The 18,125-nt window shown below is 41.3% G+C and overlaps 1 protein-coding gene across 10 annotated transcripts in view; it reads left to right on the top strand.

Moving 5' to 3' along the window:
* ERBB4 (erb-b2 receptor tyrosine kinase 4) overlaps nt 1–18,125 on the top strand; it is a 935,749-nt gene that overhangs the window by 364,440 nt on the left and 553,184 nt on the right. For all 10 annotated transcript variants that reach the window (XM_075933940.1, XM_075933937.1, XM_075933934.1 and 7 more), the window contains exon 2: nt 4,878–5,029. In XM_075933940.1, the coding sequence (XP_075790055.1) occupies nt 4,878–5,029 (152 nt within the window). The remainder of the gene's footprint in view (nt 1–4,877; nt 5,030–18,125) is intronic.

Raw genomic sequence — 18,125 nt, 5'->3', positions numbered from 1 at the left:
GAGGGTTTGGGTTATGTGGGGTGGCAGTGGGTTGGGGAAGGGAGGGGCTGGGTGCCAGAGGCAGGCTCTGGTTGGGAGACTTACCTGGGTGATTCCTGGCCAGCAGCCCAGCATGTTTCTCTGGGAAGCCCGCTTGCTTGCCTCACCCCTACAGAGGCTACACAGGCCATGTGCCATGGTGAATAAGAGCCTTAGGGTGGGGTGGGGGGGGGGGGCGTTTCATGTGCTGCCTGTTCTTCAGTCAGGCAGTTTCCATTGGCCAGAAATTTCCAATGAGATTGTGCTGGAGGCAGGAGGAGTGCATGAAGCACCATTGTCCCCTCCCCTGGGCTCACAGCTGAGAAAGAGAAACCGCCACAGCCACCACTTTTGTGAGCGGTATGTGTGGGGGTGGGGGAAGGGCAAGCAGGGAGTCTGTGTGAGGCTCCCCGCTGCATCCACGGGCCAGATACTGTGGCTTGGTGGGCTGAATCTGGCCCGTGGGCCATATTTTGCTCAGCCCTGCACCAGGCCATAGTCTAGGAACTATTTTTCAGTTGCCTGCTGTCAATTAGCTTTTTCAAGCCAGAAGGAGTATGCCAGAGGAAATCTTAGACTTAGTTTTGCAGATCCCCAGGAGTCCGGGACCACAGTCTGAGAATCATTGTTTTATAGTAAGAACAAGCTTTTGTGGACTCCTTAGACCAGTGTTTCTCAACCTTTTTTTTTTTTTTTATAAAGCACCCCTGTTCCAAACAAAAAAAATAAGTACTCCGAGTACCCAGTTTTCAGACACACACAATTTTTTTCTACCATTGCAACACATTTCTTTAAACAACTTAATTGTAGCTGGGTGGGCAATGACATTTTTGGGTGTAAAAAGTACAAAAATAATAAAGGGCTGTAAAACTTAAAACAAAAATTCATTTTTCTCCAAATTTCAATTGTGTTGACGTATCCCCCAGATTTCCCTCAAGTACCCGTAAGGGTACCACTGGTTGAGAAACACTGCCCTAGATATAGTCCATGGATGCCCAGGGGTCTGCGGACCACTGATCAAATACCTCTGCTCTAGTCAGGCAGGGTTTTTTTTTTTTTTATTGATTCAGTCTAAAGATAGGAATGTTTCTGAAAAAACTATTTCTGTCTGGCCGCTATTTTATTTCATATTCTCTATGTTTCAAAACGTTGGCTAAATTTAGATTTGCTGATGTGAAAAAAATGGCCCAAAAGGAGATAGTTGAGTGTGTGTGTGTGGGGGGGGGGGGAGCAAATGCATAAGGAAAGAAATTAAATAAAATTTCACTCCAAATGTAAGTGACATTAAAGTTATGACTGACTGAGACACCCAAAACAAAAGTGCTTTTTAAAAATATCTTTGATTTTGTAGCCGCTCGAGTGTGGATTTCTAATTTAACCCCCTGGGAATTCTTCATTGAGTGGCCGTGAGTAGGTCTTTGCATTTAGAACAGAATGCCAGCCTGAACATTCACTGAAATGTTAAAAGGAGGTCAGACACTCACTGAAATCTGTGTACAAATGGCACGTTCAAACTCACGAGATACATTCCGCCTTTGTGTATAGAGTCACAATATGCAAACTTTTTTTTTTTTTTTTTTTTTGAAGGATTATTTGGGATTATTTTTTTGTTATTGTTTTTGTGTTTTTACTTCTGTTCAACTATGCAATACCATTAAGAGCAAGTGAGGAGAGTCAAGTCTGGTGGTGGCGTTGTGAAACAGAATTGTTAAAACAACCCGGTGTGGCGTAGTGGGGGTGCTGTCTGCTCTGTGACCCGGGATCCCCCTGTGCTGTGACGGGAGATTCTCACTGATTCTCCCAAATGTGGATTAACCCAGACACCCAGGTTCAGCCTCCCAGGGAGGGAGACAAAGGAAGGAGGGTGGAGACCAACACCTGGCTGGGGGGCAGGGCTGGAAGAGAGTTTGAGTTTCTGTCTGGTATCATGGAGGAGGCAGCCTAAGCAAGGGGCTGGGATTTGGGGGCTCAGTCTCCCCCATCTCAAGGGGGGCTGAGGCATCCTAGGCCTGCCCTATAACCAGATTACTTCTATGCTGTACTGTATCCTGGAGAAGCAATAAACTCCCTCTATTCTACTGGCTGGTGGACTCTGTTTGTGCCATTACGGGGGTGCAGGAGACAGGGGAACCCCGACGCGATGTCACACCCGGTCATCTGGGAAACCACATTTCCCTGTAGCATGTTGCACTTGCCATTGTTCCAAGTAACACTCATGATTGCTACAAATGAAAGAGCAAAGAAACAATATTTGTCTCTTTCTTTGGGTTTTGGCAGCATGTGTGCTTTAGATACGTCTGTGCATGGGCTTACCTACCCAAGCTAGCTTGAATGTAGCGAACGGGGGCAACAGTACCAGTGAAGAGAGCACACTGCCACCTTCAGAGTTGACTACTGAGACAAATGTGTACCCAATGTGTGTGCTGAGTTTATAGTACCCACAATGAAGCGCAGGTCGTGCTGTCTTCACTCCTGTCAACGCCTACAGTAGCTGAAGCTAGCTCAGGCAGACGAGCCTGTGCATAGCTTTTGTCGTGTAAACACAGCCAAAGGGAATAAGCAAGTTCACCATTTAGCTGTTGGTAGAACTTCCTGTCACTAGAACTGGAGAGTGGCATCCCTTTCCTGCAGTGCTCTGGGAATCCAAGCTTTCCCCCAGAGTTCAGAAAGACGATGTTCATTGGTAACAGCAGCAGGAAAATGGAAACCAAACAGGAGGCAGACGTGCCTGAAGTTGGGAAGAGGAGCAAAATTGGGTCTGAGTGGGCTCAGTGGTGTTCTTGCTGTGCCCAAATGGCACTATATATATTTGTTAGTCTCCAAGGACACGTCAACACAAGGAAACGATTTAAAAATAACTAAAATCGATTTAATAACTCCAGAAATAACAGAATCAAAATATCATGTCCTCACTACTCAAAATTAGTCCAAGGCAGGTTCCATTAATGTGGACATGCTACCTCGACTTAGAGCCCCAGGAAGCGCTGGGGAGCTGTTAGTTTGAATTACTCTGGGGAGTAGCGTTATTCCCTAAGGAAAGCAGGAGTATGTATTTTGAAATAAGCCCCTTATTTTGAAATAATGGGCTTGGTAGTGTGGACACTCGGCTTACAAATTCGACCTCAGAAGTGTTATTTTGAAATAAAGCCCTATTGTAGACCAGGACTAAGATTGCCACAGGACTACTCATTGTTTTTAAAGATACAGACTAACACTGCTACCCCTCTGAGACTTTCTAAACATAAGCAGATGAACTGGAAAATCCCTTACCTTCTTTAAAAAAAAATTAAAAGCTGGAGTATTGTTTAAAGTGCGCGTCGGCAGAAATGTAAAGAAAATACATTTCAAAGAAAATGACTCTCACCATGTTCCTTTAACCACCTTTTGAGTGTGAAATCTTTATTGCTGAGGAAGGTCTGAGCTGGAAAGAAAGGAGCTTGACTTTCAGAATCATGCCGAGTTTGAATTGGTAGGGGGGCAACATCTTTTTACTTGTAAATGAGCAGATTTTGTTTGGAACTACTGAGAGAAGCATCTGTGAGTTTTCAGAATAGAACTACACTTGAAGAAATTTATTTTGAAGATTCTCCAGTTTGCCTGATCCTTAATGTATGCATGTATATTGTATTATAACTATTGTAGAGAAAAAGAAGGGTGGGAGGTTTTTTGGTTTGTTTATTACTTCTGTACTCCCTACAAAAAATGTATAGACTGGAAAATCTTTCAAAGAGTATTCCAATAGAAGTTATTGGAGTGACTGAATGAAAGTCTCTGGCTCATGTTGGACATGAGGTCTGGCTAGATGTTCCTTGCGTCCTTTCTGGTCTTAAAACCTTTGAAAGTATGAATAGCCTTCTTCCATTTAGAGATGGATTCTGGTCAAAGGCAGATTCCTATGAAATGTAGATTTTGCCCTTACTTCTGCATTGCTTTGCTTCTTACTCTTCTGCTTTTGAAAGCCTTTTGCTTGTTCTCAGGTCAGTACCACAGCACTGTCTCCTTTGGTCACACGCATTACACTTCTGACATTTGTAGCTACCTCTCTCTGTGGCTGCTGTTACTGCGCCTTGCAACATTTTCCTTGATGATATAACACCGAGACTCAAACAGAATTTTTATTACAGTTCGGTGTATTTTTGTCTACAGGTTTTGTGCCACTACCCTCCCCCCTCTTGTTTAGTGTGTGCTGCCGTGGTGTGCTAAAAGTTACGGTTCTGTGTCTTCAATCATTACCTATCTTGCTATGTAGTTTTAGAAATGTACACCTGTCTGTCTTTGAGTTTGTTTGTATAAGAACTCCTCCAAAACAGTAAGAGCTAGGACCACCAAATTTGGTATACAGTGTCCTCTTGTCATAACTTAAAACAAGGTCAGGGATTAGTGGTGCCAGGACAATGGGATGTGCCTGGAACTCAATTGTCTCTCATAAAATGAAAAGAGAGGTCTGTCAGGAGGGGTGGTTATACTGCAGAATGACCACATGGGGGCAGCAAGGGGCCAGAGATGAGGACCAGGAGAGCTAGAACTGCATTGAGCCAGTAGGGGTGGAGAAAGAGACATTTATGTACTATATATTTCAAAGAGATTTTCTGTGTGTCTGTCCATCCCCCAGAATGGGGACCTGTATCTCTCCTCCTACTGTGCCCACTGCAGCTGCGGCAGCCATGGAGAGGTGCTTCTCACCTGGACCCAACTGGGGTTGTCCTCTCTCCTAGGGAAGCCTGCAACTTCAACCCCTCATCCCCACCCCAGAACAATGATTTCAATGAGGAAAAACAAATCTTATTTGCGTTAGGACCTGAGTAATGCCGGGTAAATCTCCTAGTCTATAATATACCTATTTTTTTTCTTCTTTGCAGTGTGTGCTGGTACAGAGAACAAGCTGAGCTCTCTGTCTGATCTAGAGCAGCAGTACCGAACATTGCGCAAGTACTATGAGAACTGTGAGGTCATCATGGGTAACCTAGAAATCACCAGCATTGAACACAACCGTGATCTTTCCTTCCTAAGGGTAAGCAACTTCTTTTCCCACCTTCTCCTTTGTGTGTGCAGATATTGGTGTGAGACTGAGTGTCTTATTCATAAATTACATTTCTATTCCACCCATTGATTGAGACAGCGATATAAACTGACCATCAAAAGACACAGACAGGTCACAGAGGTGCAAAGCACAAGAACAATGGCATGCACTGAGTGTGCTACATTTCCAGTCACCAATGTATCCGATGGAAGGTACTGTCAGTGCACAGTACATGACTTTTTAAATATTTTTGTTTCTCTGAGTTGCAAGCTGCTGAAAAGGTGCATTAGGAAGGGACTTGGGAAGGATCTTGCAGATGAACATGGCTGGTTTTAACATCTAATCCTTTTAAAATCCCAGCCAGAAGCCATTCCAATGGTAAAATATAGGAAAACTCCACTTTTACTATCTGTGTCACTTTTATCCCTTTAAAATGTTCAGGAAAACCCACCCATTTATATGTGTAGCCTTACACTCTTGGAGCCTCAAGTGGAGTCAACAGGGGCAAGAGGATGATAAGGGTGCAAAGATAGGTGGTGTTTCCCATTGGGAAGAGACCCCTTCACCTATGAGTTAGTGCAGTGCTCTCATTGTGAGACTGCAGACAGCCCAACCCAGTAATGTAGAGAAAGGCAGAGGGTGAAAGCCAAATTAAGAGTTGCTAAGCATCCCTGTCATCTATTCTTTGACAGTTAGAGGAAACATCCAGCTAATGGGATAGCCAGTGTATTCTGCTCCTCTGAGAGTGTGTTCCCCAGGGTTAAGGCTGCAACATGTGAGGAAGAGATACACAAGGGTAGGAACTGACTGCCAAAGGAAGGGAGAACAAATCGTAGCATGAGTGTGGCACAAATTGGCCATAATATGGCATAGCTGGTCAATATGGATGAGGTCAAACCATTTACAAATACAGTAAAGCACCGTCTGACCTGGCTTCTTTTGGTTATATACAACTCTCATAAAAAAATTACTGTGTTTCTAAACGTGTGTGTGTGTGTGTGTGTGTGTGTGTGTGGATATTGCTTGTAGGAGATGCAGAGAACAAGGGAAGTGGACAAATCTCAGTCTAAAGGAAGGAATGGGAGAGCTGATACCGAACCAAAATGTTTTTCTTTGCATCATTGGCCTGGGAAAGATCCAGGATAGGCAGAATATTTGCTCTTGATCTGTTACAAGCTGAGTCATTTTGGTTTGCAGGGCCTTATTTGAGCCTTTTGTTTAATGTGAGATCACAAAGATTTAACTTTCTGTTGTTGTTGCTAACAAAGCTGAAGCACAAACCAGACACGTAGTCTGACTGTCATGTACAGCTTCTTTTCAGGTTAAAATCACTGCCGTTTCTTCTGAGTTGCATTCCAAAACACAACTTGGGCTCATGGTTCCTCAAAACTTAGACCAGGCTTGCTAAATGGTGGGTGAGCTTGACTCAAACTAAAAGGTTAGTTGGGAGTACCATTTATGTAACACAGTCGATTAGTAGGTAGCTTCATAATTACCATTACTAGTCTGACTAGTAAATGGTGGTGAGTGGTAGGAAAAACGTCCACTTTGGAACAAGTGTCTATGGTCTGACTATAATATTCACGGCACTGTTAGGTAATTGGCAGTCAGTTAATTCACATTAAGACAGGGCAAAAAACTCTACACAAATCCTTCACTGAACATGATCCAAGTTTCAGCTATGCAATGAGGCTGCAAAGAAGGGCAGTTTTGCTTGGCTCCAAGCTTTGCTATGGAAGCTTTTCAGGGTTCTAAATTCTTCCCCCTTTTGCTTCCCTGGCAGGCAGTTTGGGGAGGAAGATCAGGGTAAGCGGTGAATGACTGAGTCAGGGCTCTGCCCCGAGGATTGCTTCCGTGAGGGTTGCTTGTGTTTCAGGCTGGCCCCGTTTGCCTGAAAGAATGATTGCAGCTTCTTCATTAAGCAAAGTAGAAATGAAAATGGAGATCTTTTCCCATTCGATTCCCCTGCGAGCCTAACTGTTTTCCGTTTTCATCCCAACCCCTTGCAGTTCTTCTGGGGTTTAGTCTGATGAGCAAGACTTAAACGGAAAAATAGAGGAAAACCGTTAGAGGAAAAATGGCAATAAACTAAGCAAATGAGATGAAGGAATGAAGGCTGTTGGTGGTAAATCAAGGCAATTTACTAGCTTTGGATTTGTGGAGATTGTTACCCAGGCTTTTATTTGTTTATTTAACTGGGGACTACCCTCTCACAGATGTCTCAAGGGGAAGAAAACCAGAAAAAGCACCAACATGAAAACAAACCAGCAGCTCTAGTTAATATGATGAATTATCATCATTAAACAGAGGAAATCATGTTGCTGGTGAAATAAGTAAATACATAAATAAGGTGGCATATTTATGCTAATAATTCAACATTCATTAGTTAGACATTATTACTTATTTAAAAAAACAATTTTAATGGCCTAACGAAGGTGGCAGTGGCATTCTAACCAAGAGCCAGGCTATTAGTCACTTTTCGCCTTTTAAATGGTGAGCTCTGTAATGCAGCTGACGCAGGGCTCTGCCCTTCTCCCCTCAGTCTTTTTTGCTTTCCTTCCACACCAAATGGGCTTCAAGTAGCCAATAGACAGACTGCTGGTTTATTTGTGTGTCTCACTGACGAGCATGTTGGCTGTATAAGCCTTCCTTCTTCCTCATTAGTGCTGACCCCGACTCAGAAACCTTTCACGCCAGTAAACAGGCAGGACCTATTGAACTAGGCAGTGTGCTTTGCCTTTTATTCTGCAATCGCAGATGAATACCCGCATGAATGTGAGGGTGAGAAGATAATTTTATTTACACTGTGGAAGAGAATTTTAAAAAATAGCAGCCCAGCTTTCATATTTATTCAGACACTTAACACCTACATGGATTGCTTTCATGTTTGGGTGTTAAGTTTGTGGTTGTCTAATTATTGAAGATGAATGGGTTTCGTTTTGCATTGCCTTCCACTTTGTTAAGGCATTTAACATTTATGCCCTGTTTCGGGAGGGTCCTCAAACAGGTAAAAGTGTGTGATTAGTTTTGTCAACTTAAAAAAGGCTGACTTCTGCTTCAATTTACACACTTGCTTAAGTCCCTTTCTGAATAAGGGACTTATTCCTGTGAAAGGTGAGTGTAAAAGATTTTCATTCTGTTTTATATATCCTGTAACAATTGCCTGTATAGATATGCAACTAGCATCAGGTAATCATATACAGCAGTGAACTTAGGAGTAGACTCTGCCAACTTTAGCCGCATTAATTAACATTATTTGTAGGGGTATTGTAAGCAAGGCACAAGAAGTGAGCATTCTGCTCCTCTCAGCTCTGATATGGGCTCGACTAAATATGGTGTCCAGTTCTGGGTGCCAAACTTGGGAAAAGATGTGGAAAAATTGGAGAAAGTCCAAAGAAGAGCAACACAATTGATTAAAGGTCTAGCAAACTTCATCTATGAGGAAATATAGAAAAAAAAAAAAACCCTGGAGCCTGGAAAAGAGAAGATTGTGGGAGGATATAAGTCTTTGAATAAATAAAAAACATTGTTATAAAGAAGGGGCAGAGAAAGTGTTCTCATTAACCATTGAGGACAGGACAAGAAGTAACATGATCAAGGGAGATTTAGGTTGGACATTATGAAAAATTTCCTAACTGTCAGGATGGTTAACCACGGGAACAAGTTACTTAGCAGGCTTGTGGAATCTGTCATGGTAAGTTGTTAAGAACAGGATAGACAAATACATGTCAGAGATGATCTAGAAATAACTTAGTGGAGGGGACTGGGCTAGATTAGGGTTACTCATGAAGTAAGTGTAATTTTATGATTAAGTAATACTTTGCTTCAAGAGTAGCCTTGAGATTAGTGGGACTCCTTGCCCAGGAAGGTAATACCCAGCAAAAATAAAGTGTGACAGCATCTGATCTTACCAAAATTGAGAGGATCGTTTCTAGGAAGCTCATGAATTTCAAGCTATGCATCCAATTGGAAGAGTTATTCTCCCCCCTTTTGCCCCCCCACCCCCCATTCTTTTTTCTTCTGAACCCTAATTTACACACAAGCAATGTTAATTGTTATGGCTAAATTGATTTATAGAGATGAGGCGGGTGAGGTAATATCTTTCATTGGACTAATTTCTGTTGGCAAAAGAGACAAGCTTTTGAACTCCCCAACCCTTTTCTTCAGGTCTGGGAGAGGTAGTAAGGCCTTGCCTACTCCTACCCAAGATCAATGCTTTGGAGACTGGTCTTCCAGGGTTCGATTTAGCGGGTCTAAAAGAGACCCAGTAAATTGACTGCTGATGGCACCTTGTCGACCCTGGTACTCCACAGGGTCACCAGGAGTGAGGGAAGTCAATGGGAGAGTTTCTCCCATCAACCTCCTGCAGTAAGGATGCTTAAGGTCCATCAACTCCAGCTATGCTAGTCTCTTAGCTGGAATTGGGTATCTTAAGTCGACTTTTCCCCCCAGTGTACACCTGGCGTAAGAGTATGATAGCTACATACTAGGTCAAACAGGGTTTTTAGCAGAAGTAGTTAGCATGTATTCTAAGGACCATTCCAGGTGAAGTGGCCCATTAACACCCTTGTAGGGCAAAATGGGGGGTTAGTGGATTACAGATTGTTGTAATAAACCATACATCCAGTGTCTCTATTAAGACAATGTTACCAATTTAAGCTCCCTTTTGAAAGGCTTGTCTTTTCAGAATGTTGTGCAGGTTTCCATTGAGGATGGGGACTGTGAGGTAGGATATAGCGTGATCACTTTCTCCTGATGTAGCTTGACTATGTAATCATAATTAGGATTATTATTATTATGCTTGCAGCAATGTAACTGCATTCATTTAGGTATACCAATGCAAACTCTTAACATAAACATGCTACCCCAGCATGATGATTGATTACTGGGTACATTGATTTAGTGTTATAATTATCATTTGCTCCTAGAGTCTACAACCAAGATTGGGCCCCATTGGCACTACACATAGTGTATGTCAGTCCCCGTCACAAAGAACTTGCAACTTGACTGACAAGACAAAAGTGTGGTTAGGAAATGGAGAGATTATGGGTTGCCCAAGATGATTCATCAGGTCCTTTTAGAGCCAGAGATTTGACTCAGGTCTCCTGGCCCTCAATCCTAACCCCAACCCTCTTCATGAATTACATTGGGTCACATGAAATAGGTCTAAATGGCCAATGCAGCAGCACAATGATGCTAAGGATTGCCCCCATTGTAATTTAATCAGTCTAGTTATGCAAGTGCCCAGTTCTGTGAAGTCAAGGTCAGAGTTACAGATTATCTTTTATTTTGTTTGATAAATAACTGCTCAGAAAGGATGAAATCCCACACTGTTGTATATTGTGGAGGAATACATGCTTGGGAAAATGGCAACTCACTTTAGTTTCATGTAGCAAAAACTGACAGTTTATATATATTAAAAGCATCTTTATATTCAATGTTTTAAATAAAGCATGCAATTTTGTACCACAAAACAATCATTTGCAAATGTACTTGCTCGATTAAACAAATCCGGTACACAAAAGTTCTGTTAGATTAATCTTCATTGAAAGCGTTCCAGTTTACAGTCAGCAAAATGTCGTCTTGTCACTGGATTTTATGTCTCCAATTCAGATTAATTTATTTTAAAAGCATGATGGGAACTCTCAATGGCTAACTCGTCCAGATTATTGTGAAAACTTTTTTTTCTAAATAATCAGTTGTCCTTAGAAAATCATCTACAACGACTTTAACAATGCTTTATTAATGTCCTTTCATGCTTTGTCTTTTAACTGTGGTTATGTCGCCTGTTCTAACTATGCTCACATTGACTGAATACAAATGATGCAGAAATTTTAAGGTTGTGCAGCATATTTGTTCCTCCTATCCTACCAGGCTGCCTAGCTATGTAAAATTGTGTTGTGACAATCAGGGCTGCTGTCCAATATTCATTATTTATATTATACTAGTGTCTAAATGTCCCATCATGGCCCTGTTGTACTGGAGAAAGCTTAAACAGACAAGGCAGAAGCAGAATGGGAAGGGAAACAAAAGCACTTAGAGATTAAATAAGAAAGGAAGAAGACATCCTTGAAAAACTGGAAGTGAACTCCAATTGAGGAATATCAAAAGGAGCATAAAATCTGGCAAGTCAAGTGTCAAAGTATAATAAGGCAGTCCAAAAAGTAGTTTGTAGAGCTCCAAACAAAAGATTTATAAACTAACAGCAAAAAATACCTCAGAAGCAGGAAGCCTGGCAAACAGTCAGTGGGTCACTGGATGACTGAGGTGCTGAAGGACCATTCAAGGAAAACAAAACTGTTTCAGAGAAGCTATCTTCACTGTGGAGGATGTGAGGCAGGTCCCCACATCTCAGCTGTTCTGTGTGGATGGCAAACCTGAGGATCTGTCCCAGATTGTGATATTAGTAGAGACAGTTTTGAGTTTTGGAACAAATTCATAACATAAATGGTAATAAGTCACCAGGATTAGATAGTATTCACCCAAGAGTTCTGAAGTAACTCAAATATGAAATTGCAAGTAGTATGTAACCTGTTGAATTAGCCTCCATGACGCATGTAAGCTAATTTATTTATAATGCCTATTTTTTTTAAATGGCTCCAGAGACAATCCCAGCAATCATTGGCCAGTTAACCTAACTTAATCATGAAGCAAATTAGTTGAAATTACAGTCCACAATAAAATTCTCAGCCACATAAATGAACATGATTTTGGGGGGAAGAGTCAAAACGGCTTTTGTAAATGGAAATCATGTCTCACCAGTCTAGAGCAGCAAACTTGTGGATAAGGATATTTCTGTTTATATAGTGTACTTGGACATTCTGAAAGCTGTTGACAAGCTCACATACCAAAGGTTCTTAAGCTGAGTAAGAAGTCATGGGGTTGGAGACAAGGATGCAAAAGATAGGAGTAATGGTCACTTTGCGTGATGGAAAGGGGTAAATATTAGAGTCCTCCATGGACCTTGCTTGGGATCTGTGATGTTCAACATATTCATAGGTGATTGGGAAAAAGGGGGCAAACAGTCCATGTTACAAAGTTTGTAGATGATACAAAATTATTCAATGTAGTTATAAATCCAAAACACACTGTGAAGAGTTGCAAAAGAATCCTGCAAAATTAAGGGATCGGTCAACAAAATGGAAAATGAAATTCAATGTTGATAAATGCAAAGGAATACATATTGGAAAACCTAATTCTAACTACATCTACATAAAAAGCATTCAAAAAAGCTAATAGAATGTTAAGCGCTGTTAAATAAGGGAGAGATATAAGAAAATATAATAATGCTGCTTTATGGATCCAGGGTAAGCCCATGCTTTAAATACTATGCACATTTCCACTCACCCCATTTCCAAAATTATTTATTTAAAATTGGAAAAAGTATCAAGAGGAGCAGTGAAAATGAGTAGGGGTAATGACTAGGAAAATGCAACAGCTTTCATGAAAAAAGAGATTGAAAACACTGGGACTGACTGAGGGGGCGATATGCTATAGCGGTCAATACAATTATGGCTGGTGAGGAGAACGTGAAGAATGGGGATTACTCGAGGAAATGAATAGTCAGCAAGGTGAAAACAAACAAAATGAAGTTGTTCTTCACACAAAGCCTAGTCAACCCATGGCGCTCATTGCTAGGAAATGTCGTGGAGGCCAAAAATATGAATGAATTTTAAAAGAATTGGCTAAGCTCATGGAGGACAGGTCCATCAATAGCTAATAGCTACTCGTGTCAGGAACGCAACCCCCCTAATCCCCCTAAACCTCTGACTTCCAGAAGACAGGACTTGATGATGGGATGGATGATTCAATTGCTGTTCACTCGCTGTGAAACATCTGGCACTGACCACCGTTGGAAGACAGGACTGCGTAGACCATTGGCTTGACATTTTCTTACGTTACTTTCTCCAGTTCATGCTGCAGATCAGTGGTGGAATTCAAGTAGAATAGAACACAAGTGTCTTTACTCAGAGTGTGTAGGTCCTCCGGCATACAATCCCATGATTAGCCCCTCTGGTCTAGCAACTAATACCTGCAGCATGTAAGCGAGTGCAGGCTGGTATGTTACCACACAGGCAGCTGGATGTAAAGAAAAGCCAACCTATTCATGCAAACTTGGGTAGGCAAAAAGGTCTGTGCTGGGTGAGTCACAGGAAGCTAGTCATGTGCCTCTGACAGGAGGAAAAAACACTTTCCACTGACCATGGGTTAGTTACCAGATTTGTTCCATGAACCAAGTCATGTGCAGAACCAGCCAAGCCTGTAATTTATCAGAGCTCATGCAAAAGATGCAATGTCCTCAACATTAATGAGAGAAAGGATTCTCACCTGGAAGAACTATCAATTATTCCTTTGCAGAAGTGTGTTGCAAAAGGCTGTGGTTAAAAGTAACCTCAGAATAATGCAGGAGTATAGATTTTACAGTGTTTTTGCTTTGCACATTTTTTTTTAGTTTTCCCGAAAGCTAAGGGTTAACTAAGCAGTGAACTCTGAGATTTGTGTTACAGGCTCCAAATGAGAGAGAAGCATTATCCTGTGTCTGACAGTTCCTCTGGCTTTTTAGTTCCAAGCTAAATTTCCAAGAGGTCACTAGAAGCAATCCTCATAGGGCAACTTTAAAAGCAAAACATGCTGGCTCTTCATATTAAATTGTCAGATTCTGCAAAACAATTAAAAAAGTGAATTTGCATACAATTAATCCACAAACTGGGGTTGACAGAATATAAACAAATTACATACACATTAGCTGCCATCTGATTAATTTGGAAATTGTTTTTGTGGGTCCATATCAATGACATAGTTTAAAGCGTGTTTACAAAAAGACGGGTGTATTGTGTAAATGTGGCATGAACACAGGTTATCTAACAATAGTTAACAGGGGCTGTTAGAATAGTGCCAATGGGGTACTATAAAGTTAACCTTTGTAGTAGTGGTATTTGTGCTAGGTACTGTACAGATTCACAGCAAGAAACGGTCTCTGTCTTGAGGAAATCACAATTAAATAGAAAATACAAAGGGTAGAAGAGGAAACAAAGGCTCAGAATAGAGAAGAGATTTGTCCAGTGTTGTACAGCAAACTAACAGCAGGATTAGCAGCCCTCTCTCTTGTCTTACAGTCCAGTACACTGGCTATTGTTCAACACTGCCTTTCAACTGTGACCAGTCACAATGTGTATATTGGAAAGGAGCTGGATCCTGGGAGCTAGAAAAGCCACTGCAATCTGTTCTCCTATTTTCTGGATTTAAATGTGGTCCCACTCCTGTATCTTTCTATTAATTAAAAGGAAATATCCACACAAGGACTATGATATCTTACATTTAAAAATCTGCTAGTTGAAAAGGTTAATCCGTTTCAGTTACACAGCTATATTATAATTCTTGAGCTTCTGTTCAGGTGTAATCAACTCTCCTGGGTAGCAGATGGTAGTGATCCGCCATCCTCCTAACACACACATGCAGCCTCTGACTTCTGGGAAAGTATCAGCTTTTAATTCTCTGGAATGACACCAGGACAGATTGCAATCATGGGATTTTGTTTTTGTTTTTTAATTCCCAATTTCCTCAGAGTTTCCTCCATTCCTTTTGCAGCCCTCCTCATCCGTAGCTAGGATTATTAGGATTATTCCCTGAGTCCTTGACAATGGAAGCTTTGTAACTTCTTTATGTGAATGAGAAAGAGATGCTGAATTGTTATTTAACATACTCTTACAGTTGTTTTTCTTTTAGGCTTCTAGCTCGTTTTCCATGGTGTTTCTTACACTGTCTCTTCAAATTGCATGGGAAATGCTCTGTACTTCACTTGTGTATAGATGTTACAACATTTGAACAAATGCAGATAGAAGAACCAAAACTGAAATTATGCAGTAAAGATGTAAAAATACACAGGTGTTACATCACTAAGAAGCCCATAGGTGGGTACCAAAGATTACTTTTCTATTGATAGAGGAATATTGCTCAGATCTTCATTTTGTAGGAAAGGTCCCTTGGTGGTTGATAGTTGACCAACTTCATTGGCATCTGACATTTTCTAGCCCTTTGTGCATCAATCAAAGACCAATACGTCACACACAGACTCTTAGCCTCAGTAGTTAATCGCCTCTTGGCAGTGGAGAGAGGTTGGACATTCTTGCTAATTCTGCTAGCTCTTTCAGTACCCTTTAATACACTCAGCTATAAGGTGCTGTTGAGATATTTACAGGACCTAACAGGCAGAGGAGTGTCTTTAGAGTGGTTTTATTCACTGGTGTTGATTAGCTGCTGCACGACGGTCACGAATGACGGCTTTTCGTCTGGTCCCACCAAGCTCTGTTTTTCTCTGCCTGTTTCTCTTCCTCTCATACCCACCTTTCTGTTCAATGAAATACTGAAACCACCGAGTGAGATTGTGAAGGGGTTCAGGCTACTGTGCACTTCCTCTTCCTCTGTCCCTAGTGAAACTGTTTCTGGTGTTTGGTAAAGGGAGATGTCAGGCACTTGCCCTAAGTTCAACTGGGGAAAAATGGAAAGGAAGCTGAAGGACAAGGGGGAAGCAGTTTGAGGAACCTGCAACATGGAATCCTAGGGTTGGAAGAGACCTCAGGAGGTCAAATCCAACCCCCTACCCAAAGCAGGACCTGTCTGCCATTACTCTTTCAACTGCATTAATATGTATATCTGCCTATTGCTTAAGATGCTCCTCCATCTCCAAACTCTTTTGGATGACCAGATAACAGCAATGGCTGCAAATATTTCATTCTTTCTTCTGGTCATCTTTTTTCTCTCCAATGCAGAGCACACTGTGCTTAGCTGTATCTTCGTTACTATGCTACCGCGGCACTCTCTTCCTTTCACCTGTACCTGTTCATTTTCTGATGAAAGTGGCTTGTAAACAGTGTATTCTGCCAGGCCTGTACACTTTTCGGAATCTGCCAATGAACTTCCAGGCAAAAGATCCAGGGAAAGCCCTAAATGGGGCACTGCAGGGAAAACTCCTTTCTCTCAGTGTTCATTTGAAAATTTTAAGATAATATCTTCATAGTATGAGTTGAGGAACCAGGGTGTTCTTAGTTCCTGGATCTTGTACCTGGAATTTACTACCACCAAAAACTTGTCTGAAACCAAGCTTTGTCATGTTGAGAAATCATTGGAGAGAAGTATGTTACTGTCCAGGGGTGGGTAGGTTTTTCGGCTTTTGGCTGCATTTTTCTTGTCATTTAGTTCATTCTCAAGCTCATTCTTGTCTCTGTCCTTGGAGAGGCATGAGCTATTTGTGCTTTATACTTTAGAAATTTTTTCACCTTAACTTAAGCCATGCATTCAGCTACTACTGTGATGCTCTTAGTAAAAATGTGTATACTAAGTGAATGTAGAATAACATCCACCCTATCTTTTGGGACCAGCTCTTGGAGACCTCCCATTGACCTCACTGATGACCTGCAAGTTCAGGATCTGATCAGTTTACAAAAATTGTTTGTTTTGTTTTGTTTTGTTTTTAATTGTGTGACCAGATTCCACACTAGAATATGTGCATATGATCCTTGTGATCATCTCTCAGAGTTGTGTACATCTACACCTAAAGGACAAATTCATGGACGTAACCCGTAATTTAAAAATAAACCACAAGTGAAGCTTTTCCAGTTCCCTGGAAAACACATGGGACTGTTGCCCATGGGCTACAAAGATTTTACTTGGTTTTAGTTACCAAAAGGGTGAGGTTGGAGATTCTAAGGGAAACACATTATTTAGGCCCCAACCCTGCGATCTACAGGAGGTGGTTGGCCAATACTTCTTGAGATTCAGGGGGCTTCTCATGGGTTTGAAGAGTGTACCTGTATGGGACAGCTTAAAGGTAGACTTTAAATTACACCTTGTGTTCACTTCCTGTGTCCATTCAAAGAAACAATAAAGTTGAAACCAAAGCCAATTTTTAAAAACGAGTTCAGGGAAAATGCCCAAGGTGTTATAAGGATAATAATAAATAATATAGAATCATAGAATACTAGGACTGGAAGGGACCTCGAGAGGTCATCGAGTCCAGTCCCCTGCCCTCATGGCAGGACCAAATACTGTCTAGACCATCCCTGATAGACATTTATCTAACCTACTCTTAAATATCTCCAGAGATGGAGATTCTACAACCTCCCTGGGCAATTTATTCCAGTGTTTAACTACTCTGACAGTTAGGAACTTTTTCCTAATGTCCAACTATTGTCTCTCTTATGTAGCACTTTTCATAATAGTCTATAAAAAACACAAGTGGCCAAAGATTTAATAGTACTCAGAGATTCAGAGCTAGATCCTCAGCTGTTATAAATTGACATAGCTACAAGATATGGAGCTATGGCTGTTTGCACTAGCTGAGAATTTGGGAGCTCTTGGATAAATAAAATTTAAAAAAAAACAACCCACTCTTCATTAAGTATTTCCGTTTTAGAACCTTAGCTCCCCATTAGGGAAACAAAACCAATCGCTCCCCAACCTCCGCCTCTTCAATACCCCATATGCTGGCATAATCAACATTTTACCAAAGCAAACAAACAAGTAAACTTAAACCAACACAAGCCCTAGTGGCAAATACTTTTAAATTAAAAATGGGTTTATTAGGTCGTAAAGCAGATGAGTGCAGTTCTCTTCTAGCCCTGGGAAGCAGAGCAGAGGGCATTTAAATTTGGTATAAATGGTGAGTGCAATGAGTTTAATAGGCTGGTCTCAACCTTAGTTAGGAATTTTAAAAAACCCCACCTGCCCCACCACTTCACACGATTCTTGTGCTTTGCTCTGAGGAATCATGGAAGTGTTTAGGCTTGTTTACGCTCATCTTTGTTCATCCACAGTTTTTATCCATGGAATTTGGGAAGTTTCTCCAAGTCACACACAAAGTGTGCATGTACAGAATTGGTGTAAGGCTGCCTTAGCTAAATTGAAGCCTTTTGCATTCTACATTTGAATCATTTATCTCAGTTTTCCTAAGCACGCTAATGGGAGGAAAAAAAAGCCTCATTTCGACTTCCCTCCTACCCCGTTAATATGGAATAAAGTGAATTGAAACAAACTGGCTTTGAAAGAGATGGATAATATTGTATTGTAATACATTGACAGAGAGCCCTGG

This window comes from Pelodiscus sinensis, chromosome 7 (assembly GCF_049634645.1).
Source record: "Pelodiscus sinensis isolate JC-2024 chromosome 7, ASM4963464v1, whole genome shotgun sequence".
In the NCBI taxonomy this organism is placed as follows: Eukaryota; Metazoa; Chordata; order Testudines; family Trionychidae; genus Pelodiscus; species Pelodiscus sinensis.
This window is presented reverse-complemented; position numbering and strand designations above follow the sequence as displayed.